General features: G+C 42.5%; 2 protein-coding genes across 2 annotated transcripts in view; one reads left to right on the top strand and one right to left on the bottom strand.

The window, feature by feature from the left end:
* SYCP2L (synaptonemal complex protein 2 like) overlaps positions 1 to 27,164 on the top strand; it is a 75,994-nt gene extending 48,830 nt beyond the window's left edge. Inside the window, exons 22-31 of the mRNA XM_060111376.1 lie at positions 8,233 to 8,334; positions 9,393 to 9,499; positions 10,617 to 10,708; positions 10,916 to 11,015; positions 11,133 to 11,191; positions 22,316 to 22,407; positions 22,528 to 22,583; positions 25,238 to 25,331; positions 26,243 to 26,401; positions 27,088 to 27,164. Of these exons, the coding sequence (XP_059967359.1) occupies positions 8,233 to 8,334; positions 9,393 to 9,499; positions 10,617 to 10,708; positions 10,916 to 11,015; positions 11,133 to 11,191; positions 22,316 to 22,407; positions 22,528 to 22,583; positions 25,238 to 25,331; positions 26,243 to 26,401; positions 27,088 to 27,164 (938 nt within the window). The remainder of the gene's footprint in view (positions 1 to 8,232; positions 8,335 to 9,392; positions 9,500 to 10,616; positions 10,709 to 10,915; positions 11,016 to 11,132; positions 11,192 to 22,315; positions 22,408 to 22,527; positions 22,584 to 25,237; positions 25,332 to 26,242; positions 26,402 to 27,087) is intronic.
* Positions 25,034 to 27,682, bottom strand: part of ELOVL2 (ELOVL fatty acid elongase 2) — a 60,194-nt gene continuing 57,545 nt past the window's right edge. Inside the window, exon 8 of the mRNA XM_060109899.1 lies at positions 25,034 to 27,497. Coding sequence (XP_059965882.1) covers positions 27,372 to 27,497 — 126 coding nt within the window. The 3' untranslated portion in view covers positions 25,034 to 27,371. The remainder of the gene's footprint in view (positions 27,498 to 27,682) is intronic.

Genomic DNA, 27,682 nt, shown 5'->3' on the forward strand with positions numbered 1-27,682 from the left:
ATATTAATTTCAGGTAGCATATTAATTTCAGGTGTATAACAATGATTTGATATTTGTACATATTGTAAAATGATCACAACAATAAGTCGAGTTAACATCTATCCCCACAGGTAGTTACTTTTTTTTTTTCTTGTGATGATAGCTTTTAAGATCTACTCTCTCAGAAACTTTCAAATACACAATAAAGTATTAACTACAGTCGACATCCTGTCTGTACATTACATCCCTAGGACTTATTTTGTAATTGGAAGTTTGTACCTTTTCACCCCCTTCACCCATTTGCACACCTTCACCCACCTCTGGAAACCACCAATCTGTTCTCTGTACCTATGAGTTTGGTTTTGTTTTTTGTTTTCCTTTTCGATTCCACATGTAAGTGAGGTCATACAGTATTTGTCTTTCTGTCTGACTTATTTCACTTAGCATTTTGCCCTCAAGGTCCATCCGTGTTGACACAAATGGCAAGATTTTATTCTTTTTTGTGACTGAATAATATCCTGTTGTATATATATACCACATTTTCTTTATTCATCCATCATTGGACACATATTGCTTCCATGTCTTGGCTACTATAAATAATACTGCAGTGAACATGGTGGGTACATATATATTTTCAAGTTAGTGTTTTCATTTTCTTCTGTTAAATATAAAGAAGTGGAATTGCTAGATTATATGGTAGTTTCATTTTTAATTTTTGGAAGAACCTCCATACTGTTTTCCATAGTAGCTGCACCAATTTACATTCCAACTAACAGTGCACAAGGGTTCTCTTTTCTCCACATTTTCACCAACACTTGTTATCTCTTGTCTTTTTGATAATAGGAATTCTAATAGGTGTGAGTTTATCTCATTGTGGTTTTGGTTTGCTCCAATCATCAGTGTACCTGTTGGCTGTCTGTACGTCTTTGGAAAAATGTCTATTCAGATTCTCTGCTCTCATTTTAATCGATTATTTGGTTTTTTGGCTATTGAATTATATGAGTTCTTTATATATTTTGGATATTAACCCCTGGTCAGATGTACGATTTGAAAATATTTTCTTCCCTTTTGTAGTTTGATTTTTCATTTTGTGGATGGTTTTCTTTTCTATACAGAAGCTTTTTAGTTTGATGTAGTCCCACTTGTTTATTTTCGTTTTTGTTGCCTTTGCTTTTGGTGTCAAATCCAAAACATGATCATCAAGATGGATGTCAAGGAGCTTATAGCCTATATTTTCTTCTAGGAATTTTACGATTTCAAGTCTTACATATAAGTCTTTAATCAATTTTGAGTTAACTTTTGTGTATGGTGTAAGATTGTGGTCCAGTTTCATTCTTTTACATGGGCCTGTCGTGTTTTCCTAACACCATCTATTGAAGAGACTTTTTTTTTTTCTATTGTATACTCTTGGCTTCTTTGTTGTAAATTAATTTGATTGTATATGCCTGGGTTTATTTCTTGGCTCTCTATTCTATTCCATTGATTTATGGGTCTATTTTTTATGCCAGTACGCTACTGTTTTATTACATCTTTGTAAAGTAGTTTGACATCAGGAAACATGATGCCTCCAGCTTTGTTCTTCTTTCTCAAGATTGCTTTGGCTATTCGAGGTCTTTTGTTGTTCCATACAAATTTTAGGATTGTTTGTTCCGTTTCTGTGAATTGTTTCTATTAATGGTATAGTTTGTTTGTATTAGTGCTATCACATAGTTCATATAGGCTTTCTTATTCTCTTTCATTCTTTTTCCTTTGTTCTCCTCTGACTGGATAGTTTGGATACATGATCTGTCTTTGACAGATTCTTCTGGATCAGGTCTGCTGCTGATATTCTCTATTATTGCGTTTTTCATTTCACTTTTGTATTCTTTCACTCCAGAGTTTCTGTTTGGTTCTTTTTTTATTATTTCTATTTCTCTATTAAACTTTTCATTTTGTTTGCTTATTGTTTGCCTGATTTTATTGAATTGTCTTTGTTTGTGTGTTCTTGTAGCTAACTGAGTTTCCTGAAAACAACTATTTGCAGTCTTTATTAGGCAAATTGCAGAGCTCCATTTCCTGTGGCAGTCCATGACTATATAATTATTGTGGTTTTTGGGAGGTGTCATGTTTCCTTGAGTTCTCACGTTCCTTGAAGTTTTCCGTTGCTGTCTTCATATTTGAAGAAGCAGTCACCTCCTTTAGTCTTTGCTGACAGGCTTCAGGAAAGAAATACCTTTTGTCTACTAGGGATTCTGAAGCTTTCTCAGACCTTTCCTATGGCTATGCCTGCTCCATAGTTTTCTTTCTCTGGGGGACCTCTGCAGATCGCGCTTTCTCTGGAATCTGCACGGCCAGGCCAGGTGCTCACAGCCTCCTGCTGCTTTCCCTAGGGCAGTGGTGGATGCTCAAGCTTATGTGCTTAATCCCCATCCTGCTGAATAGGGCTGGCTATCTACAAGCGCTCACAGTCATTGCCCCTGGGGGGGTGGTGCAAAGTGAGCCAACCACGGGCTGGGGCTGTGTATGGGTGAGGCATATGGATTGGTTGCGCTGTCCACGGTCCAGTTGCGGGGGGATCTGTAGGTGAGGCCTCCCCAGCAGCTCATGAGTAGGCTTCCTAATGGAGTCCCTGAAACAGTGAGTAGGATCTGCATCCCTTTGATGCTCCCTGAGAACCCTGGATTCTGTTCTCCCAGCCACTCCCCACCCCCGAGCCATGTAGTGTATCTCAGTATTCTGGATGGGGCAAGCAAGAAACAGTCTTCTTCTTCTTTTTTTTTTTTTTACAACTTTATTGGAGTATAATTGCTTCACAATGGTGTGTTAGTTTCTGCTTTATAACAAAGTGAATCAGTTATACATATACATCTGTTCCCATATCCCTTCCCTCTTGCATCTCCCTCCCACCCTCCCTATCCCACCCCTCTAGGTGGTCACAAAGCACCGAGCTGATCTCCCTGTGCTATGAGGCTGCCTCCCACTAGCTATCTATTTTATGTTAGGTACTGTATATATGTCCATGCCTTTCTCTTGCTTTGTCACAGCTTACCCTTCCCCCTCCCCGTGTCCTCAGGTCCATTCTCTAGTAGGTCTGTGTCTTTATTCCTGTCTTACCCCTATGTTCTTCATGACATTTTTTTTCTTAAATTCCATATATATGTGTTAGCATACGGTATTTGTCTTTCTCTTTCTGACTTACTTCACTCTGTATGACAGACTCTAGGTCCATCCACCTCATTACAAATAGCTCAATTTCGTTTCTTTTTATGGCTGAGTAATATTCTATTGTATATATGTGCCACATCTTCTTTATCCATTCATCCGATGATGGACACTTAGATTGAGAAATGGTCTTCTTTGGCAGGGTCCCTCACAGCTGAGGAAACTGAGTGCTCCCTCAAACCCTCTCACCTTCCCCAGTGGAGAATTCATGATCTAAGAGGGTATCTCTTGGCCCTGAGCTGTGCTGCCTTTGAGCAAGTGGTGATGTGGCTCAAGCGAAAGTGTCCTTGTTACCCTCTTCAATGCAGCCAATCTTGGATTTTTTTCTTCCTCAGACAATGTGCTAGATCTTCCCCACTGGACTCTCAGACTTCCACAAAGGCCACTCTGTCAGTAGGTGATTTTCAAAATTGTTGTCCTTTGGGGGAAAACAGTAGAAAACTCCTATTCTGCTATTTTGCTCATAGACTTTTGTTTTAATGTTTACCTGGAACTTTGGATATGCCGTGCTTCCAGAACTGCAAGCAAACAGGATGATTACTCATGATTTTGCATTTTGCCCTCATGTACCTTCTTGGAGGGGCCTCCAGAATTGGGGAGGGGTCAGGAGGATAGCTTCTTTGTCCCAATGGTGCTATGAATGCCTAGTTTGGTGCCTGGTGTGTAGAGGCATTCAGTAAATATTTGCCAAGGGACCAGAATAAGAACCTTAGAAAATGCCGTCATTTAGTGATGAACCTCTGCATAACTCCATATTGAATAATCACTTATACATCGTCACAACTAAGTACTATTAGTTGATTTACTGATTTTTAAAATGCATTAATCCAGACAAAAGATATTTCAGTACTCCCCATCAGACTGAGGAATTCAGCAATAAAGATTGTCTTTAATTTTTCATATTCTTGGCATAGTACACATTGGTAGAAAAAACAAAGGAATTGGCGCTAGGAAAGTGCCTCCACAGGAAGGATATTTTGGTAAAGAAGACTTTTCTCACTCCAATGACGGTTGTTGGCCTTTGTCATTTTAAGCCACAGGGTGTCACCTCAGAGTAAGATTTTTTTAAATGCCTTAACTTAGGAGAGCTTGGCTATTAATCATAGGGTTGATTCTGTGTAGCACTAAAAACCGTTTTATCAGAAGTATGAGTAAATAAATGTAACATAGACACCAAATTATTCTCTACAGCCTGTGCCCAAAATAAGTTCAGAAGCCCCTCAGATGGCAAAAGTCTTCAATTTTCATGGCAGTGAAGACAGCTGTGTTCAAAAGCAAGCGTACACTCCTACCAGCCACCAACAAACAAGTTAGCATTCATTTGAGATCACTCTAGTTTCAGCCACGGTGTGTTTACTGCTTGTGTTCATTTTTGAAGTGCTGTGTGTACATAGTTTTAACCCCTGTATGGGAATGTCAAAAAGTCCTGGTTAAAAGAGGCATGCAGTTACTATGGAAACAAAGCTGAGCCAACTGCGTCACTTAGGACCTGCATCCTTTAACGACTGCACTGATTTCCCTAGGGGAGCCTGTTCTCTCTGGAGAGCCATTCCTTGGTTTCAGGTAAAGTACTTAACAAGATTGCCTCTTCAAAAAGGGTTTTCTATGCCAAATTATTTCCATGTCCCTGAAGTGGTCCATCTGGATGATCCCTGTTTAGTAGGTTCACAAATTCCAAGCAGCTCATTCAGGGGGCAACCAGCTTATTTACACAGTGTTCCTGGATTGTCTCTCCATTGAAGGTAAATATTGTCTGTTCCAGCAGATGCCCTGCTTTTCCACGGGTGCTGCATTAGCATGATGAATCGAAATTCAAGGCCATTCTTTGAGCTGTTGCTACAAATATGTTGTCAGAAGAGAAGAAAAAAAAAAAAAATCCGGAAGGGATAGAACAGGCAGCAAGGAAAGAAATGTAAAGAAACGTAGTAGTTGTTCATCAGTGCTTAACTGGGGCTGGCTGGAATCCTTTCTAAGTGGTTTCTTTGGGCCCTGACTGGGATATGGACACCATGTGAGATTCAAGCATGAGCTCTATTTGTTTTGAAGCTGGAAGAGGACAGTGCTGTGTCTGGATTCTTTCTCTGATTTTTAAAAATCATTTAGCCTTGAAACAGTGCAACTCCCTAGAAAATATCCACCCATACTTGTCAAACAAATGAACACACCTAATCTAAGAGCAGTGAGAAGAGATAGTGGCACCTCTCAAAGCTGAGAGTTTTTCTTATGCTTTTCATTTTATTTTATTTATTTATGTATCAGAGGGGCTGGTTGTAGGCTCTTTCTTTTCCAAGTGAGAATGTGACCTCTACCGAAGTTTTCAGTTTATGAAAACTCTATTATAGCAAAGCAACTAAGGTGTCCCATGAAGGTCATCATTCATATATGATCATTTCATCTATATATCTGGTATTATTTATTTCTTTCTGCATTTGGTCATCCTTTTCTTTCAGTTAGATATTTATTATCTCTCTTGTTTTACCTCTCGTTTTGCTATTTCCTTTTTGTTTCTTTAATAGAAAATAAGTTGACATTTAAACCTAAGTTATCCATTTTTCTTAAAAATGTATCTTCTATTTTACCACAGGGCATGAACTATTTTAACATTGACTATTCTCTGTTTTGCATAATTTTAATAGCAAAATTCTTTTTCTTTTCCTTCTGTCACTTTGATGTTTATGACTGGTATTTCCTACTATGGTGCTATTTCTAAAAATTAGTATTTTACAGTTCCTCCCAAAAGGTAGTTTTAGCAGATCTTAAAATGCTAAATTTTATTAATTTCAGTTTGTTATTTATGTAGTAGGTATTTGGGTCTCTAAGGTTTTTGATATTCTTGTATCTCTACCCTCACTGCTAGTATAAATAATTAGAATACATTCTTGTTTTACTAAGTTCCTTTTTTAGGATATAAGATATATCTTACTTTGTAGAATCTTGGATATTCTGCAGCATTTACTCACTTATTCATTCTTTCATTCAGTGAATGTCTACCGATATCTACTATGCACCAGCCACTTTCCTACGTATTAGATATTCTAGTGAACAAAACAGACAGCATACCTGCCCTCACTGGACCTTACCATCTAGTGGGGGAGACATAATACCCAAGAAAAGTGAAATGTGTAGTATATTATATTGTGATAGAGGCTAAGTAAAAATTAAGCAGGGAAGGGGATTTAAGAGCTGGAGGGTTGGGTCGAAATTTTAGTTTGGATGGCCAGGGGAAACCTTCATGTAGTTATGGGGAGGTGGGGGGAGGATACAAGTCAGAAGAGCAGCAGGTGTAAAGGCCCTGAGGTGAGAGTGGCCCAGGGTCTGAGGAGCTGGAAGGAGACCAGGGTAGAGCAGTGGAATGCAGAAGGGGAAACTTGCCTCTTTGCTTTCCCACCATCTGCCCACCATTTTGCCCAGCTTCCTGCACATAGTAACACTCAAATATTCATTGAGCAAATTCATGAAATTAAATTCCAGAACTTTCGGGGGAAAATCTATAGTGACTAGCTAGATGTGGGAGGAGAGAGGGAGGAGCAGATGTCTTCCCAGTTAAGTGTGTGTGGCGGGGCTGAGTGTACGGTGGGGAAGGAAGAGCAGATGGGGTGGGGAGGAATGGAAAAGAGTGGGTTTTGAGTGGGGATGTTGGGTAGGCAGCTGGAAACACAGGTTTGCTGCTTGAGAGAGCTCGGGCAAGAGAGGGATTTGGGGGATGACAGTTGAAGGGATGGGACTGCTGAGCTCCTCCTGGGAGCTGGCCTTGGGCGGTCACGGTGTGGGGATGCAGAGAGGTATGGATGCTTTCTGTAGGCAGAGCCTCAGGCCTTGATGGTGGGGGAGAAGAGGATGGTAGAAAGCAGGAGTCGGGCCTGGTGCTAGTGCACTGTCGACAGTGATAAGATGCCACTGATAAGACAGAGGGCCTGGATGGGATGAGGACATGTTTGGGGTGAACTGAACATCAAAATAAAAGATATTGTACTTTTAACTTCCCTACCCCTATCTTTCCCCTCCCTGCCTCCCTCTCCCCACTGGTAACCACAGTTTCTTCTCCATATCTGTGAGTCTGTAAGAGGTACAAACTATGAGGTATAAAATAAGCCACAAGGATATATTGTACAACATGGGGAATATAGCCAATATTTTATAATAACTATAAATGGAGTATAACCTTTAAAAATTGTGAATCATTGTATTGTACACCTGTAGCTTATCTCACATTGTACAGAAGCTATACTTCAATTTTTTTAAAAAAAGAAAATGGTAAATGCTGAACTGAAAACAGAATCCGTATTTAAATCTCATCAGCGGAGGCTCTCAGTCACTTGAGCTAGCGAGGACCCAAGATGAGCTCCTTTATGAGGCAGCTCTCAGTTCGGGGCTGAAGCTCCTGTGTCACCAGCAGGTGGCGCCCTCCGCGGGGTGATCCGATGAGCTTCCAAGGGCCAGTCGGCCTGGAAACCTCGCCACCTTTTACTCTTTAGCCCAGAGCCCTGGAAGTGGTGGGGTTTTTTTTGTTTTGTTTTTTGTTTTTGTTTTTTTTTGCGGTACGCGGGCCTCTCACTGTTGCGGCCCCTCCCGCTGCTGAGCACAGGCTCCGGACGCGCAGGCTCAGCGGCCATGGCTCACGGTCCCCGCCACGGCATGTGGGATCCTCCCGGACCGGGGCATTAACCCGTGTCCCCTGCATCGGCAGGCAGACTCCCAACCACTGCGCCACCAGGGAAGCTCTGGAAGTGGTTTTGATGCCAACCATTACTGCTTTTTGTTTGATGCACGCAGCCTGTATCGTGCTCAGGGGAGTGTTCCTGAATGTAACTGAGCTCATCAAAGGGCTGCACGTTCCCGTGAGTCCTCTTTCAGGCACCAGTAGACTTAGTGCTTTGATACTTGTGTTGTTCTTAGTCAACATGCTACATGATAAGCAATTTGTAACAAGTAGGGGATGAGTTTCGCTTGCTGCTCATCAAGGCTAGATACTGACTGGCGAAGAGAGAGCAAGATAAATTTAGGACCCAAGAAACGTGTGTGTAGTTATCAGTGAACTGCGCTTGCCTTCAGACAGAGCAGAGGGTCATTTCGCCGAGTGGAAACAGTCGCAATTGGAAGAAGGTGATGCTCCAGGAGGCCTTTCCTCAGTGGCAGAAGAAACAGACTTGGCAGGTAACATTGTGCACCCAGCCAGCCGGTCAAGCAAGAATGTGGCAAATGTGTAAGCACTGAATGTCCCAACGTGACTTACAAGGCAGTTACAGTTTTAAGATCATAGTAGCTGCAGGACCCTAAAAACTAAGCACTTTGTCCTTTCCGAGACAAGTGCATTGCTGCCCAAATTGTAGATAAAAGCAAGCACTATCTCCTCCTGGCAATTTGATTTCTGCCTCTTAACTCTTAGTGGCAATTTTCAGGGCCTAGGTGTTCTTAAATTTACAGGTCTCTGCTTTAGGTGATGATTATTAGCTAAATTTTTGAGTTAAAAATATCCAATCTGTACAAATGAAGGAGACTGATCTGAAAAGGCTGCATATGTGGCGTTGGCCTTCTGGATGAGTGACGCTATGATACTTTGAAACAAAAGCCTCCAAGAAGGCAAATTTGGAAGCCCTAAGGTACTAGAGGGCCGTGGTTAGGAGCCAGGCAGCCTGGGTTCCAATCCTGGAGCTGTCAGTGTAAGCTTGCACCAGTTATGTGATATCTGTGTTAAAAGTGGGTATTAACAGTGCCTATCTCACTTGGATTTTGTGAGAATTAAATGAGTTGATACATACAAATCCCTTAGAACAGTGCCAGACCCCTCATGAGCCCTCGTAAAACTCCTTGGCACCCAGAAGCTGTTATGCCAGCATTGCCCCTAGAAATGCCCTACCCATCACATCCTCCTAAAAGCCTCTTACAACACCTCAGCCTGCTTCTTAGATGTACTATCAGTTGCTGTGATTTAAAGTGCTGGGAAAGTTTGGATGAAATGAGCACTTGCCAGAGAGTGAGTTTTAGTGGGAAGCAGCATGAAGCATCTGCCGAGGACTCTTAGCTCAAGCTGGCCTGGTGGGTGACGGCCAGAGTCAGCCCTGCTGCAGTCACAGCCAGGCAGCCAGTGGGGCTTCTGTGGATCGTATCTGTGCTTCCAGATGACTGTCCACACTCTGGGCAGCGGGTGGACTGAGCACACCTATTTTGAGACCTTTGTTAGTTTTATTTAATGTTCTTTTCTTCTTGTTCAGAAGGCATTTCTACTTCATCCTTAAAAGTTATTCCAGAGAACTTGAAAGGTTCTGCGTTGATCACCACCTTTGAAAACTTCACTAGAGAACTGAAAAGAAAATACGAGGTAATGGTCCACTAAAAATGAAAAGCTAGCTCGTTATGTGTTTAAAGTAACAGGTTCATATTCATTAATACCATTGTTATCCTTCCTGTGTGAAGGTGTCCCTGAGTCTCTGGGGAGGTAGGTTTGTCTTAGCTGTGGTCACTGAATTTAGTGCCTTTGTGAGTTGTGGTTTATATTTATAAGACAGCTATTCCATGTCCATTTGCTACCATGGGACCGGATGGACCTATATGGAAAGGTTTGGTTTTGTTGATTGCATTCTCAGAAAACTGGACAACCAGGAAGCAGTGATTTGGTCACAGTGATAGACAAGAGAAGGCGGGGGGACCATGTGGATGAGAGAGGTGTCTGGGACAAAGAAGGAGGTGACCGTGGGCAGGTGGTCAGCTGAGTGGTGGCCAATTGAGACACCGCACATACAGGCTGTCACAACACCTTGCCTGCAAGGTGAACTTTGAAACCACTTCCATCCCCTCCATTTTGTCCTACTATTTATAAATCCCTACTGAGTTATGTATTGGCACATTTGAGAAAAGTATCATACCCTAACATAGATTCATTGAACTAACTTGGAAGATCTCCAATCTTATTTTCCGCAGTACCAGTGTAAGCTAATTTATCATGGAAATTTGTTCATGATATTCAGTATGTGTATCAATAGTATGAACATAAGTTTTACTATTTTTAGCTTATTGTCCTTTACGGGTATCAAACCTGAGGTAATACACGAAGTGTGTGGCACGGTGTCTTATTACAGTTCTTTAGTGATAATGTTTGCTGTGAATATTATGTGCAGGCAGCATCTTTTTTTTTTTTTTTTTTTTTTATTCTTTTTGCGGTATGCGGGCCTCTCACTGTTGTGGCCTCTCCCGTTGCGGAGCACAGGCTCCGGATGCGCAGGCCCAGCGGCCATGGCTCACGGGCCCAGCCGCTCCGCGGCATATGGGATCCTCCCAGATCGGGGCACGAACCCGTATCCCCTGCATCGGCAGGCGGACTCTCAACCACTGCGCCACCAGGGAGGCCCCAGGCAGCATCTTTTTAATACAAAGCCCACACCCGATTTGGGTAGTTACGTTTAACCCAGATGTGCTCATTTTGTTATTGTATGGTTTAGCTTAGGTACAGAAGGAGCCCACTTTATTCAGAAACTGCAAAGCAAGCGCCGGATTGCCTAATAAAGCTTTTAAACCAGATCCATCTGTGCAGGTAAGTGTCGGGTTCAAAACAAATGTATGGACTTGGGATCCCTCACAAACAACATTTCCAAGGGGAAAGAAGAGAAAGGAGACATGTATTTTTAAGACAAGAACCGTCTAGAGAAAAATATGAAGTATCTTTGCAATCAGATTAAGAAGGTCTTGTGTCACATCCAAGCGGTCCCAGTGAAATTCGTTGCTTTTGGTTTTTTTTCAGACTGAATAAACTAGAACAGTTTCACACTTTTGTTCTTCAAGAACTGAGCAACCTTGAGAAGGATATTGGGGGTCTGCAACGCCTTGAGGAGGATGTTCTGGTAAGTTCTTTTTGGAACATTCAATGTTTGGAACATTCTCTTTGACTTAAGAGGATCTGTTCCTGGGTAGAGTAACTGTCAACCGCTTCAACCAACCAAACTTTTGTTCAATTTTAGGAATTTTGGGGGAAACAGTCTGATGATCTGAAATCATTCTGTGATCTGCAGCTGCTGAGGTATTTATTTATTTATTTTTTTAACAAGCATTCTTTCTAGAAGTATCTTAGTTGAAGTATGAGGTATTTAGCTAGAGCGTGAGCGGTTGATGTTGGTAAAACCTTACGTAAGTAGCTAATTAGCCGCATCTTTTCTAACCAGCCACTTCCGTGGCACTCTCTGGGCACAGGGCGTGGCTTGGGATATCGCTCAGGAAGTATACATTTTGAAAAGCATAAACAGGATCATCCAAATTTCAGTGCTTTTTGTTATAAAGTGTTTTCTTTTTAAGCAATATTTAGAAAAATTAAAATAGATTTTAAGAAAAATATAGAGGTTTCTGTGTGAACAGTTGATTTTCATTTAAACTGAATTGTGTTCTTAAAAGAATATATTCTATACACCTTATATATATGTAAATATTTTAAACATGTATGTATTTTAAAACAACACGTGGGTTTATCTTGCTGCACGTTCCTTTCGCTCTGGTGAGTCAGTTCTAATCTGAGGCTGCTGCTTCTATCCATTTGGACCACTGCTCCTCTTCCTAGAGTGTAGGGAGCCGGGGAATGGAGAGTGGAGCCCTTCACTTCACTGCCTGTGCCCTAGGAGAAATTCTAGTGTTTGCTTCCTGCTTGAATCAAAAGGGATCCCTATATAAAGTTATAATGGGTAAAGCTTTCTCTACCAGTTGAGCATCAGCTTTTATCACAGAAATGTAAGTCACGTGGTTTTAAAAAGGATATTATTCTTTTTTTCCTTTTAAAATATTTATTGGGCTTCCCTGGTGGTGCAGTGGTTGAGAGTCCGCCTGCCAATGCAGGGGACACAGATTCGTGGCCCGGTCTGGGAAGATCCCACATGCCGCGGAGCGGCTGGGCCCGTGAGCCATGGCCGCTGAGCCTGCGCGTCCGGAGCCTGTGCTCCGCAACGGGAGAGGCCACAACAGTGAGAGGCCTGCGTACTGCAAAAAAAAAAAAAATTTTTTTTTAAATTTATTTTTGGCCGCACCGTGCAGCATGTGGTTCCCTGACCAGGGATCGAACCCTCGCCCCCTGCATTGGAAGCTCAGAGTCTTAACCAGTGGTCCTCCAGGGAAGTCCCCAAAAGGGTATAATTCTGATCACATCATGTATTTCAAACCAGAACAACAAAAACTGTCAAAATTTGAGTTAGCCTTTCTGCTATTTACTCCAGTTAACATAATGAATAATAATGACAGCACAGTCTATAGATTTTCAAAGTTCTTTCATACACACATCGTCTTCCATGTACCATTATACATGATGAAAGTGGATATCCATTTAAAATCTCTTCACTGAATGCCCATGGTTGGTTATGAATGGTTCTCAAACTGGTTGGAATAAGACCTCCTAACACTTTTAAAATTTATTGAGGATCCCCAGAGAGCTTTTGCTTTGTGGGTTATATCTGTGAATATTTTCCACATTAAAAATTGAGACTGAGTTTTTTAATGTATTTATTTTAAAATAACAGTAATAAATCATTACATACTGATGTAAATAACAGACTTAGGAAAAATAATTAGACTTTTCAAAACAAATTTGAGAAGAGTAGCATTGTTTTATGTTTTTGCAAATCTCTTTAATGTCTGGCTTAATAGAAGACTTTATATATGCTTCTGGATTCAATCGTTGTTACACCACACAACACGTGGCCCCTAGAAAACACCACTGAACATTTGTGAGAGAGGAAGAATGAAGAAAGCAAATAATGTCTTAGTACTAGTAACATTATTACCAAAATAGTTTTGACCTCATAGAACCTTGGGAAACATAGTCTCCTTAGGGGTCCCAAAGGTTCACACTAGAACTTGGACATCTTTGAGAAACTGAAAGTTCTTGGATCATAGTAGTATAAGGGGGACAGTTACTTGAAATGAAGCTGGGAGCATGACCGACTCTCTGTGATCATGTTTGTTTGTTTGTTTATTTATTTATGGCTGCATTGGGTCTTCGTTGCTGTGCGCGGGCTTTCTTTAGTTCCGGCGAGCGGGGGCTACTCTTCGTTGCGGTGCGCAGGCTTCGTATTGTGGTGACTTCTCTTGTTGTGGAGCACGGGCTCTGGGCACACGGGCTCAGCAGTTGTGGCTCGCGGGCTCTAGGCATGCAGACTTCAGTAGTTGTGGCTCGTGGGCTCTAGAGTGCAGGCTCAGTAGTTGTGGTGCATGGGCTTCGTTGCTCCGCGGCATGTGGGATCTTCCCGGACCAGGGCTTGAACCCGTGTCCCCTGCATTGGCAGGTGGAGTGGAGTGTTAACCACTGGGCCACCAGGGAAGCCCTCTGTGACCATGCTGAGGAGTTTGAATTTTATACTAAGGGTGAAGGAAAATATGGATGGGTTTGAGCAAAGACATTGGGTGTGATGGTGATATAGTCTGATTTATATTTTAAGAAAATCTTTCTAGTTGCTATGTTGGAAATTGATTGGAAGAGGGAAGAGTAAAGGAGGAGAGCTTGACTGGAGGCCTTTGGAGAGGGTGAGAAATGGAGAGATTCCAGATGCGTTTGGGAGCTGGAATTAGTAAATCACTGACAGATGGAAGCAGTAGGTAAAGCAAGGAGAGTTAGGGATACGCCTCCTAGGTTGCTGTCTTCTAGCAATTGGATGGCGCTGCCACCTAGAGAAGGAAGACTAGGGAGGGTTCTGTGGTTGGAGCAGAACCTAGAGCTCATTTGTTAACATTTTAACTTTCAGTTGTCCACACACCTCCAAGTTTTGATGAGAACCTGGAAAAATGGACAGTTTCCCAAAAAAATACAATTTAATACAACAGACTTCTAAACAGATGTGAAAACATAGGCAAACATTCATAGAAGAAGTAAAGTTGTTAAAGAACTTCCCTACAAACATGTGTATGGTCCAGATTGCATCACAGAGGAATTCTACCGGTCCTTTAAAGAGGGATAACTTTAGTGTTGTTGAAAGTATTCTAGCACATAGGAGAATAAAAATTCTCAATTTTTAAAAAATGAATCTTGCATTGCAATACCAAAACAAGAAAAATTGCAGAGAGACCCATGGAATAATCTCACTTATGATCACGGGTGGTACCATCAGAAGTCAGTCACATTTTAGTTAAAAGAAGGAGGCAAGGAGTTATTTTCTTCCAGGACGAGGCTGAGGATTTGGGGGAATTTGTTGCCAAGAGGTTGAGTTGTAGGGGCTAGAGAGGAAGAGCTCAGGAGTGTGGGGAAAGGGAGTAGATTGGGGCAAAGGAGGAGATGTACAACCAGCAGCTGGTGAGAACGGATGACAAGGTGGGTGACAACGGCTGTCTTTTGGCAGTTATGAAGGGAAAGAGGGATTTGAAACCAGACAGGATGGACTCTGAGACACTTTTAAAGGAGGGAGTTTATAGCATTGCCACTGTGATCCCTAGTGCTTCCCAGATGGGCCAGTGGCTCATGGGGCTACCACTCCAAGAGCTTTCTGGCAGTGTTGTCCGGCCCACCGAGTAAATAAATATGGAATGTGTACAGCAACTGCCACCTCTTCTGTGTTTGGACACAGTCACGTTAAGGACAGCCACCCTCCCACCCAGCTCGATTCTTTGAATACTATCTTGTTCATTCCTACAGCATTTAATAACGGGGCTTGTTGAGCAGATATCAACTTTGAGATTTTCTTCAAGCTAGAGGTCGGAATTAGATTCCCTAAGTAGACCATATCCAAATACATTTTAATAAGAATGCAATTTCAGGGGGCTTCCCTGGTGGCGCAGTGGTTGAGAGTCCACCTGCCGATGCAGGGGACACGGGTTCGTGCCCCAGTCCGGGAAGATCCCACATGCCGCGGAGCAGGTGGGCCCGTGAGCCATGGCCGCTGCGTCCAGAGCCTGTGCTCTGCAACGGGAGAGGCCACAACAGTGAGAGGCCCGCATACCGAAAAAAAAAAAAAAGAATGCAATTTCATTTACCTTAAAGAATTTAGTATTTCTCTTTTGAAAACGTGTGTTCCGTTTCATTTTATTTGAGAGTAAATGAAGTGGGTGATTTTCTAAAAACTCCTTCAGTGTCCAAAGTTGTGATTTGAGATTTCTGACACAGCAGTCATTCCACTTCTAGGAAATGACCTTAAAGATGAAATCGGACTGTGCAAAGACATGTAGACCAACATGTATTACAAACTACTCTAATAGGGAGATGTTGGAAGGTATCTAGATGCCCAGCTAGTGTTTGGTTAAGTAGATAGATTGATACATTCATGTAATATACCATGTTGCCATCAAAAAGAATGACTTAGATTATATTGACTTGAAAGGTGTTCAACATGAGTAAAAAGTAAAAGCTTGTTGCAAAGCAGCTTCTATAACAAAATCCCACTTTTTTTTTTTTTTACCAATTTACACTTTTTTAAAATAAATTTATTTTATTTTTGGCTGCATTGGGTCTTTGTTGCTGCGTGCGGGCTTTCTCTAGTTGTGGCTAGCGGGGGCTACTCTTTGTTGTGGTGCGCGGGCTTCTCATTGCGGTGGCTTCTTTTGTTGTGGAGCATGGGCTCTAGGCACGCAGTCTTCAGTAGTTGTGGCACATGGGCTCAGTAGTTGTGGCTCGCGGGCTCTAGAGTGCAGGCTCAGTAGCTGTGGCGCACAGGCTTAGTTGCTCCACGGCACGTGGGATCTTCCCAGACCAGGGCTCGAACCCGTGTCCCTCGCATTGGCGGGCAGATTCTTAACCACTGCACCACCAGGGAAGCCCCCCATCTGTTTTTAATGTTAGACGAGGGTGCGTATGTTCATATGTTCACTCACTCAATGAACTGTTGAGTCTTTTAGGTACCAGGTACTGTCTTAGATCCTGGAGGTAGAACAATAGGCAAGAGGTCCTCCACCTCATAGGCAGTACATTCTAGTAGGAAGGTAGATGGTAAACAGTTAAACAGATAAGAATTCATGATAGTGGTAAAGGCTAAGAAGGAAAAAAGTGTGAGGTGAGAGAACCTGATAGTGTGGAAGGAGGAGAGTCAAGTCAAACCTTCCGAAGGAAGTGAAATTTGAGTTCAGACTTGATGGGTGAGATGGAGCACTGGTGGGGGGGGCGGGGCAAGAGTACTTTGGAGGAAATGGACAGGATGCCTGAGGCCGTAAGCAGCTTGGTATGTTCTAGGAATTCAGTGAGGGCCAAACAAAAGGAGTGAGGGTGTAGCGGTATAAGATGAGGTCAGAAGGCGGGTGTGTGGTGCTGGTGGTCACCTAGGGCCCTGCAGGCCACCATTAGGACACTGGATTAGATTCTAATTGCAATGAAAGGGATAAAAGTAAAGGACTGTCCGTTCTCAAGGGCGTGTGTGTGTTGGTGTGGGGAGTCAGATCAAGGTGCCGGGGCACATGGAGCTGGAAGGGTTGCTGGTGGGTTAGATGTGGTGGGTGGGGAAACAGCAGGATTAAGGGCAACTTCCAGCTTGGGGCTTGAGCAGCGAGGTGGAAATCGGTGTCATGTAAGGAAATAGTGAAGACTAGGAAAGGTCTGGTTTTATGGGTAGGGGGTGGAGGAGGGTATGGATAGATATTGAAGACTTGATTTGACACACATCTGATTTGTGACTTCAGCGTCTGGATGGAATTGTCAGGTGGGTAACTGGATGTTCAGGACTGAAACTCACGGCAGAGGGGCTTGAGCACGAGACTGGATGAGTTGACTTAGGGACCAGTTATAGAGAGCAGTTGTCCCAGGACAGAATTCTTGGGCTGCTCCAGTGTGTTGAAGTTTGATAAGGGAGAGGAAGCCAGCAGAAGAGGGCGAAAGGGCTTCCCCTTTCGGTGGTGCAGTGGTTACGAATCCACCCGTCAGTTCAGGGGACACGGGTTTGAGCCCTGGTCCAGGAAGATCCCACGTGCCACGGAGCAACAAAGCCTGTATGCCACAGCTGCTGAGCCTGCGAGCCACAACTACTGAACCCGTGTGCCACAACTACTGAGCCTGCGCTCTAGAGCCCACGAGCCACAACTACTGAAGCTCGTGTGCCAAGAGTGTGTGCTCCACAACAAGAGAAGCCACCGCAATGAGAAGCCCACGCACCGCAACTAGAGAAAGCCCGTGCGCAGCAACGAAGACCCAACTCAGCCAAAAATAAATAAATAAAATAAATAAATTTATAAAAAGGAAGAAAAAAAAGAAGAGGGCGAGAAAGAATTGTCCAAGGATGGGGTGGTGTTGCAGAGGATGAGAACGTGTGGGTACATGCATAGGTAATAAGAGGTCTAGATTCTTGAAGATATTCATCAAAATGTCATCTGTGGTTATTTCTGTGTGGTGACATTTTAGGTGACTTTACTTTCTATAGAGGCTGTTCTATATTTTTAGAATTTAGTGCAAGATACAAATTACTTTTGTGTAATAAACTCAAACAGCATAACATTTATAAAGTAAGAGTGAACTTTTTCCCCTCTCCCTAACCCTCCCTCTTCTCTATGATCCAGAGAGAACTATCTCCTTACTGTTTAGTATATATTCTTCTAGATATTTTCTCTATGGTTATGTAAGGATATATACAAATCTCTTTATAAGTTTAATTATTTAAGTGACAAATGATATACTAAATACTATGAGTATTGTTCTTCCTTTCTTCTCTCAGTAACAGAAGTAGGATTCCTTTCCAAGTCAATAGTAAGGATCTGCTAATTTTTTAAATAACTGTAAAGGATTCTAGCTTATGGGCCTACTATAACTTATACATGTGATTTCCTATTGATGAACATTCAGATTATTTTAAATTATTATTTCAAATAAATCTGTAGTGAATACCCTTGTACCTATATCTTGAATGACTTTCATTATCAGGAAGACATTACTGTTTTATTTGGGGGAAACAAAAATAACAAATCTCCAAATCAGAATAGTAGTAAAAGAGGATATGGGTAAAAGACTCATCTGGGCTAAGAATAGAATTCCCAGCCCTAGCGGGGAATCGGATCAAATGCGAATTAAATGTACGTGTTATAGTTGGTCATATGTAAGAGAAATCAGACTCCAGCGGCTGAACCAAATAGGGATTTAATTTTAACCCTGTAAGCAGCAGCCCGGAGGACTGAAACAGCAGCTTTAAGTGGTCGTTAGGGACCCAGGTTCTTTTTGCCTTCTGCTTTGCCATCCTTCGTGTGGCTTTGGGCTTCTTGGTCACAGGACAGCAGCTCTGCTTCTAAGCATGTCTTCTATACTCCAGGCAGGGAGAAGGGAATGGGTGAAGGATTTGGTAAAAGATGTGTGCCACTAGAATCTATTCTCCCCCCTCCTTTTTTTTGGCTGTGCCACGTGGCACCTGGGATCCTAGTTCCCCAAGAAGGGATCAAAGCCATGCCCCCTGCAGTGGACGTGTGGAGTCTTAACCACTGGACCGCCAGGGTAGTCCTTCTCCCCTTTTTTTAAAAATTAGGGAAACAGTTTTCATGGAAGCCAAACCAATAGACTTTTTTTTATTATTATTATAGCAACTTATTTATTTATTTATTTATTTTTACATCTTTATTGGAGTATAATTGCTTTACAATGGTGTGTTTCTGCTTTACAACAAAGTGAATCAGCTATACATGCACATATGTTCCCATATCTCTTCCCTCTTGCGTCTCCCTCCCTATCCCACCCTCCCTATCCCACCCCTCTAGGTGGTCACAAAGCACCGAGCTGATCTCCCTGTGCTATGCGGCTGCTTCCCACAAGCTATCTATTTTACATTTGGTAGTGTATATATGTCCATGCCTCTCTCTCACTTTGTCCCAGCTTACCCTTCCCCCTCCCCATATCCTCAAGTCCATGCTCTAGTAGGTCTGTGTCTTTATTCCTGTCTTACCCCTAGGTTCTTCATGACTTTTTTTTTTTTTTTCAAACCAATAGACTTTTGTCTCCATCTTGTTGAGTCACGTAAACCTCCCTAGTTACAAGGGAATCTGGGGTGGCAGGAATCTAACTGAGCATATTACTGTCCTCCCGCAAAGTGGGGTTCTGTTAATAAGGAAGAGGGGAGAACAGGTGTTGGCTAGGTAACCAGTCATGTCAGTCATGCCTAAATTAAACGTGCTGAACACAGGGAAAAATGGAGAAATAAATTGCACAGGTGATTGTCTGCCATTCTTCTCAGTGAGCATGCGCCCTAGTGTTTGCATGAGGATGGGAGACTGGGTTGCCTCCGTTGACATCAGCTCCTACCTGCCTCTTGTGTGAGCATCCACCTGGGCTCAGTGACAACCTGGTTATTAACAACATGCATTTTTTTTCATACAAGGTGGCCCCGAAAGCCAGCCCAGCCACTTTATCTGGTCCTTCACCCAAGAAATAGCTGTCTTTTCTCCAACACCAGAGGGAAAAATAACCTAGTGCATTAGACTGTCATGAGATGGCATGTGTGTCTTGAAAGCAGCACATGTTTAAGGGAATTTTGAGAGCGATTTTGACCCCGGGCAGTTTCCCCCCATTGCACTGACTGACCTTAGCTTCCAGTGGCCGTGTAAGATGCAACTTCAGTGAATATCTGAGTTAGGGATGGAGCCGATGAAAAGGAGTGACGTACATTTTGGCGTGCTGAGCTCTAGAGACCAGGAAGCGGATAGTTCAGGCTCCACTAACTGCTGTTCTCCTGTTCCTTTTCCACCAGTCTGAGCCACGGGAAGGAGATAAATCTACCTCAGGCCACAGCAGCGGTGCCTTAATGCTCTGTGCTCATTCACTCCAAACGGAATTCCTGAGACCAGTCAAGTTGGAATAGTCTGTAATATGTTGGTAGTTTGTCCATTTGTTTACAAAGGTTAACGTTTTGTATTAAAATTTCGTCAGAAAATAGGAAATTCAGGATGTTTAGCAACTTGGAGTGATTTGCTTTTTTTTTCTTTAACGATTTTTTAAAGTAAAATTGATTTTTGAGAAGTGCCTTCAAGTTATTTGGGGACAGGGAAACCTCAGCATCTGTATATATACTACTTAGTATATCTCTTTAAGGGAGGGTTTACTTTTATTTTCATAGCTCAGATGAAAATGGCGTTGTATTTTGAAATAGTTACTCTTTCATTTGATCTGCAAATATTCTAGTTTCTGTAGAACTTTAACAGAACTACCAGCTTTAGCAGAGGAGAAATATTCATCTTTCAGTAATTACTAAATGCTCTAATAAAGTCTGGTGCATGAAGTTGTATATACAGTTGAGTGAATTTATTTTAGGAAAATGAAACCTATATAAGTTCAGGCCATCTACAAAGTAACTTTGCTCATGATTGGATAAGTACAATTAAAGACTGTAGACTGAAAACCAGCTTATACTTTATATAATTAAGTTACATAATATAGCTTATTTATAGTTTAATCAGCCTAAAGCAATCTTTACAACCCCAATTTGTCATCATTTTTCTTGAAAAATTTTTAATGAGCTATGTTATAGTATATTGTTGTAAGCTTTATAGAGTATAAAAGTGTTTAATTAACTTTGTTTTTAGACATGATTAACATTTAACTCAGTGGACTTTGAGTAAAGCAGATTACCCTCATAAAGTGGGTGAGCCTCGTTCAATCAGTTGAAGGCCTTAAGTGCAAAGACTGAGGTTGCTGGAAGAAGCAGTTTCTGTTTCAAGATTGCAGCATAGAAATTCTGCCTGAGTTTCCAGCCTATTGGCCAGCCCTGCAGATTTCACACGTGCCAACTCCCACAATTTTGGGAGCCAATTGCTGAAAAATATATCTCCCCCATCTATAAGTTACTTATACATATATTTTGTAAGTCAGGGTATCTGTATGTATATCCTATTGGTTCTCTTTCTCTGGAGAATCCTGACTAATACAGGGTGTCTCAAAACCAGTGTAGCTGAGACCTCTCCAAGGAGCCTAAGGAATGAAGTGTGTGTGTGGGCAGGGGGTCGGAGTGGTTAGAATATGTGGACAATAAGTGTCAGTTAGGAATTTTGGTGCTAGAAAACTAGTATGTTAAGTAAAGCAATAAATCTCCAACATGAAAAAAACTCAGCTTTGCCTTTGGTCAAGGAAAGCTGGAAAAACTTGTTGCCACATGGACTAGGATCTATGGAGCAGGAGGCCCAGCTGTACCTGGTCAGGCTTTTAAGTTTCTGGTCATTTAATCATTTGATTCTCCCATTTATGATATGGTCATTATTATTGACCTGATAACAGAGAAAACAAATGCCATCTGCGTTCCAGAGCACTGGTCACTACTGGCTGAAACTCCTCTTACTGGGAATTCAGGTAAGCTAGGGGCTTGCCTTTTGGTTTCTCCATTGGGTCACTGGATTTTTCTTTATGTGGCACAGCCATTTTTAATTGTTTATAACAGGACATGGTGGCTGTGTAATGTGTCGGCTAGGCTGACCTGAATTTCCCAGAATCCCTGCTCCTGTACCTTTCGGGTGAGAGTGGGCCACAGAGAGAGTCCAGTGGGAGGCTTGCAGGGCAGAGTAGCGGGTTTGCCATTCTGTGTGCACGTGCCCTGTGGCCTGTCTGCTAACTCCCCTCAGTACCCTGGGGCAGATGCTGGGCCTGCAGCTACTCTGCCTTCCCCTGACCCTCTCTCAGCTCCTCCTCCGGGCCAGGTGTGTGCATAGCTCTATGACACAGGCCCTGGCTTTTGCAGGTCACCCTCATCCCCAAGGTCAGAGGCAGCTGGGCGGGCAGTGTGTCCTCGGGAGCTCCAGCTCAGGGCTTGCCCTCTGCCTTCCCCAGTCCGTATCTATCCCCTCTTCCTGACTGTCTGCCATGTAGGCTTCAAGCTCCAACATCAGAGCTGACGACAGCGGCCTTACAGAGGCTGCTTAATCACTCCCACAGCTGTGTAAGGTCAAGTTCTGTAGGGATATAGGTGGGTATCACCTAGTGGTTCTGCTTCTCAGCTTGGACACTAATAAACAGTGCAATCGTTTGTCTTTTTTGGTTATCAAAAGCAGAACAAAACTTCAAATAGACGTCAAAAGTGTGATTATTCTCACTCGGTGATGGTGTTTGTTGTCTTGGTCATTTTTCTCGAGCCAGGAGTAGTAGCACGGTGTTGTGAGCTGAATCAGGAATAAACAGGGGCCTCAGCACTCATCTTTGGTTCCCCACGTGAATGAGGGTGAGTCTCAATTCTGACATGTTTAACAGCATAAACAGCACATTCTTACCATTTTGTGTTAACCCCCGTTTTCCCTCTAGGGGGTGCCCACTGGACGAGAGCTCTTTGAGCAGAGAGACCTTGTCTGATCTCTGCACCATTTTATTCCAAACCCTAGTGCGACGCCTGGCACGTGGGGGGCACTGGAGGAAGTGCCTCACCATTGCAGAGGGGATCGTGACTCCCATTAGAGTCCTGGGTGTTTAACCTCTGGAGTTTCCTTGGACAAAGTTTCCTCCTCTTCTGTTTGGAGAATTCCTCAGCCATCAAGACAGCTCAGGCACTGTCTCCTTTGGGAAAGTTTTCGAGGTAAGCTGTTTTCAGTACTTCTGTTATTTTATAATTAAACGTTTCTCCATCTACGTTACCAGACTATGAACTCTAAGGGCACATATTTCATCTGGGTCACTTCTGTATCCCGAGTGTAATATACAGCATTGGGAAGGTAGAGTTGATGAGCTTTGCAGTTGAACATTACTATTTCTAGTAGAGTCTATCAAAGCCCATAGGATTAAACTAGCCTTAAAAAAAAATAAAGCCTAGTTCTACATGGACTGTCTTTGGTAGAGGGCTTAAATCTTTCAGAGACATTTGCCACTTGTAATATTTATCATTGGGGTCACAGTCAACAGGAAAGTTCGTTTCCCTCGAAGTACATGACATCAGTCCAGGCAAAACTGTGCAGAATGTTTGTTTCTCAGTGCTCAGATCTCACGAAGTGAGGTGCCTCCCGGGGTCAGCTAGGTTCACAGGCCAAGTGTAAAAGGCTGCGTAGTGTTACTTGGCAAGCACAAGAGCACTGCCCCGTCTCAAGGGAACAGACTGGTGCACGCAAATGCCATGGTACGTGCCGGAGCTTGGAGAGCGCCGACCATGGCTGTGCTGAGCCTCACCCCAGCTGCGCTGCCACGTGGGATTTGGCCTCAGATGGTGTCATAATGGGCTCCCAGTGGGTTGCCCGTAAGAGCCATACTGACTGCATTTACAGAGCGCTCAGTGAGGGTATGACTTTCAGATTTACTTGTCCTCTTAGTGTCATCCCAGTGTTCCCTCAACGCAGCTTCTCAAGACAGAAAAATGACCTACAAATCAGTAGCTTTTTTTTTTTTCCCCCATGACTGAAAGTCATGTGTTACTGAAGGTCAAGGGATATTTTAGGTGGAGTGTCGTTTAGGTGTCGTAAGAGTGATGATTTCTTTACCTGCCCTGGAGTAGAACTCTTCTTTAATGTGAATGTAATTTGATTTTGAAGAAAGCCTAAATAATGAATTTAAGTAGTAATAATAAATTTAATAATAAAAACACACTGAATTTTCCTTTATACAGAGACACTAAAACTTACTTAGGTGAACGTTTATCATGTATAAGCAGCTTCTAGTTTGCAACGACAGTTACTGTGCTTTAAGGAATTGGTTCCACCCGTTGTTTAAAATAATGAAATCCCAGCAGATTAAGGGGAGGCTCCTTAGCCCCCATTCAGAGGTAACGTGAAGTCTCCCCTCGTCAGGGCCACCCTGCCGCTCCCTCTTCCCCTCCTGCTCTTCAGTATATTCTGCCCCATCCTTGTTACGATCCAGAACTTTCAGCTACGTCATAAGCAGACTTCGAGCCCTTTGGTACCATATTCTGTGGGTTTGTTGTCAACGTCCCACTAAACCTCTGCTCTCTGCATCAACTATGCCAATCTGTGATCTGCCCCACGCCCTTAAGTCTCTGCCAGGCTTCACCAAGGTCAAGCCTCAGCTCACATGCCTACTCCTGAGCTGCGGTGGCCTCCTGTCTGCCCGACTCTGCAGTGGGAGAGTCCAGGGCTGCAGAGCGTGGCGCCATGTTGTCTGTGCCTACTCTCATCTCTCCCACCAATCCAGCGCTCCTCCTCCCTGGGTTACCCTGTAAAGCGGTTTTTGTGATAACCCTTATATCCTCTGCTTAGCTAATTGGTCTTAACTTTTCCTTATGAATGACCATTTTCTGAAATAGTTTAATTTGGTATATGAATACTATGTAAAGGTAACAATGTTACATAAAAGCCCCCTGCTTACTGAAATGAATTAAACATCTAAAATTAATTGCTAAAATGTCACTTTAAAAAATTCCTGAGTAATAGGTCACTTGGAACAGCACGTGGAACGCATTGTAACTTCTTTGAACCAAACAAAAAGAATCACAACATACTTTAGTGTACAAATCAATTTATTATACAATTATACAGAATGCTTTTTATCTACAAAGAAAAATGGCTTCTCCTGCCTGCCCCAATCATGATACTATGTTCTTAACATACAAGTATTTTCATAGGAAAACCAAAAAAGTGATATCCTTATTTTCCAAATAAGGAAGTCCCCAGAAACATAAAATGATATGGAAATACTGGAAAGAACTAGCCTGGTCTCTTACACAAAGGGCTAGTTGTCCATCACAGGAAACAGCATTTTGTCTTAAAAATACTTCTCTAATGGGGAGGACTTCCCCCCTGCACGGTACGCCTAAATAGTTCAGTATATAATTTCAATGGGTTGAAATTTCTATATTTAACTCCATTAAGTAAACATTCCATTTTGTTACTTAAAAAAATTGGAATTAGCAACATATATGCTTACAATATTCATTTAAATGTTTTCATACCTATGAGTAAGGAAATCTGGGGAAAAACATTTCTTTTTTTAACAAATTATAGATTTTTTAAAAAGCTTTGCTTGAGGAAAATCACATTAAAAGTAAACATTTTGTTTAAAATTGTAACACTTAGAAACAGGTGAAGACATTTACCTGACTCAATTTTGTGACTAAGACTTAATATAGCTCTGTATTTTTTTTACCAGCCCTTGAATGGTTTAAGGCAATAAGTGTTTCATTAAGCTTCTCTAGAATTAAAGACCAAGTTGGAAATAAGCATCCTGAAACCTCTAGCCAAATTTGAGCTTGAAAGTGTGAACTAACCAAGTTTTTTTCCCTTTGATCAGAGAGGCTTCCAGCTGCCTGGGCTTTCTCCTTCGGCTGAAGGATGCTTCCCTCCTTGTGCAGATGTGAAGCCCATCAAAGCATCCAGAACTGCAGGTATGAGGCCAAGTGGTGAGCCCAGGGCCTCACTGACGATTAAAATAAGCTGGAGCCAATGACTGACCAGTGATGTCTGTCTTCTGAGTCTCATTTTTACCTGCGGTGAGTGCACTTTGGTAACAGATTTTAGCTCATGTCTGAGACCTAAAACTGAACTAGAGCCCAGCTGCTCCAGGGTGCTTCGTCCTCAGTCTGTCGCAGGTTTTGTCACAGAGGAGTGCTGAGCCACGCTCGAAGCGAGCCCTTGTTTTAAAGTGAGTTTCTGGGAGAGAACGAGACGTATAACCGTGCAGGTATGATGTGATGGAAGCGGGCGGGGATTAAGCACCCTAAAGCAACTCAGTTTTAAAAAGCTATTTAGAAAGATCCAAGAGTAAGGGGGCATCAGACAGAAGATGTCTGGTAGAAATGGGTCAACTGGCAGAGAAGGGGCTACAGGGCACGATGCCCTCACCGTGAAGACTGGACCAAGGTCAGTCACCTTTCAGTGCAGCAGAATCCCAAGGGGCGTTTACAGGAAACAAGAGTTGGTTTCGTCAGTGTATGTGTCAGTACCGAAGTCAGTGTGTTTTTTTGTTTTCCTGTAGTTAAAAAAATTTTTTTTCCCCAAATACTCATAAAAAAAGAAATGCCCCCAAAAGGACAAAGTCGTTCCCAGACAGACTGTAACGTGTTGGGGCAACGGTGAAAATGCCTTTCTGGCACTTAAGCCTCTGATGTCCATGTTATGATCTAAAAACTTCTTAAAATAAGGTAGGAAGTTAGCAAATCTTGTTTTATAGGGTATAAAAATTTTACAGTGTATGAATCTTCATCAAATCCTCAGAAAATACCCTCAGTTTCCGTTCTTGGGACAATTTAATAGGGAGACGGTCCTGCTAACCTTCCTCTGCTCCCGTGCTTCTCAGTGGAGCCTGTGTTACTTGGAGCAGGGAGAGGAAGCGCCGAGTTTGCCAAACTGGCGCTTTTCGTTGTGGCTCGTTCCCAGCCCGTGGCTCGGTGCCGGAACCTTCCCATAGCCCTCTTTTCCTATTTTCAAAAACTTAACCTGCAAAGAGTGCTAGCAGGTATGTGGGGGTAATACTCATGAGGCGGCTTGTAAGAAATCGTCAACAAGTTCAATGTCTATTTTGCCCCCAATGCTCTATTAATTCTGACTTATTAATAGTCCAGTGACACATCATTCTAAGAAAAAGGGCCCACTGGACTCGAGTCCTTGTCAGAAAGGAAATGGGCAGGCAAAGTCAGATCCTGCTTTTAAAACTGAGCATTGCATCTGTATCCTAACCTGGGGCACCTTAACATCGGAGGTAGATGTGAATATATGAATAATTAAGGAAACCCAATTAAAACTGAGGAACTACTCCTACCCAAGCCCCTGAGCTATGAAGGTTTGGTAGAAGATTTTTCTTCAAAGAAGTAAAAAAAAAAAAAAAAAATACCAACTTTATTACCACGTCACTAAGTTGGGAATTAGGAGTAGTTGTGGGAATTTGACACTCCAGAGACCGACAAGAGAGAAAAGTTTTGCTGGGTTTTCCATTTATGTGACCATTTCAATATTTTCTGGGGTTGATTTGTAAAGGAACAAATGGGCTGACTACTGTCTGTACTGAGACTTATTGCTGAAGATGGATGAGCGCGTACCCTGTATTTAGAAGACAATTAACATTTTGTTCTAAACGTTTTAACAAAACTCCTCATTTGCAGACTTGCTGCGAGAAACAGTGCTCCCTGGGTCCTGGCTTTGTAGGTGCGGAAGGCTTTACCAAGACCGGGCCTGGTGAGGGGAGGTCCGTGTGGAAACGAGCCAAGTCGCACCCGTTCTGAGGTCTGCAGAGCTGTCACCTCGCCGCTGGTGGGAGCATGTCAGCAGAGTAACCTATTAGCAGTCTGTTAATACGCTCCCGGTACAAAGGAGTTATAAACTCCAAAGAAATTCGTTTATGCTAAAACATATATAACTTTCACTGCAGTCTTTGCTTTAAAACAAGCGAATCTGTTAGGCTATTATATATGCTTTGTCTTACTCAACATTTATTGTGCTTTCTTGGTTGTTATTCCATTTGTTGCAGTGAAGTAGGCTTTGGAAAAACCATTCTTAACTTCTTGCCCTGCATGTGGGTCTTCCCCATCTTTCTTCATTGGCTTCTTCCAGTATGTCTGTTGGTTGTGTACATGTTGAAGAGAGAAAAGGATCTTTTAAATAAGACCTTGTCTATAATGTGACATATGGTCTGAAACAATGCATGATCTTCACTGGGTACTGAACTTACTCTAGTAAGAATTCTTGTTTGTAATATGACAATTTTTAAGCTTTGGGTTAAAACAAGACGGATGCATGAATT

The sequence above is a fragment of the Mesoplodon densirostris genome, chromosome 10 (genome assembly GCF_025265405.1).
Source record: "Mesoplodon densirostris isolate mMesDen1 chromosome 10, mMesDen1 primary haplotype, whole genome shotgun sequence".
In the NCBI taxonomy this organism is placed as follows: domain Eukaryota; kingdom Metazoa; phylum Chordata; class Mammalia; order Artiodactyla; family Ziphiidae; genus Mesoplodon; species Mesoplodon densirostris.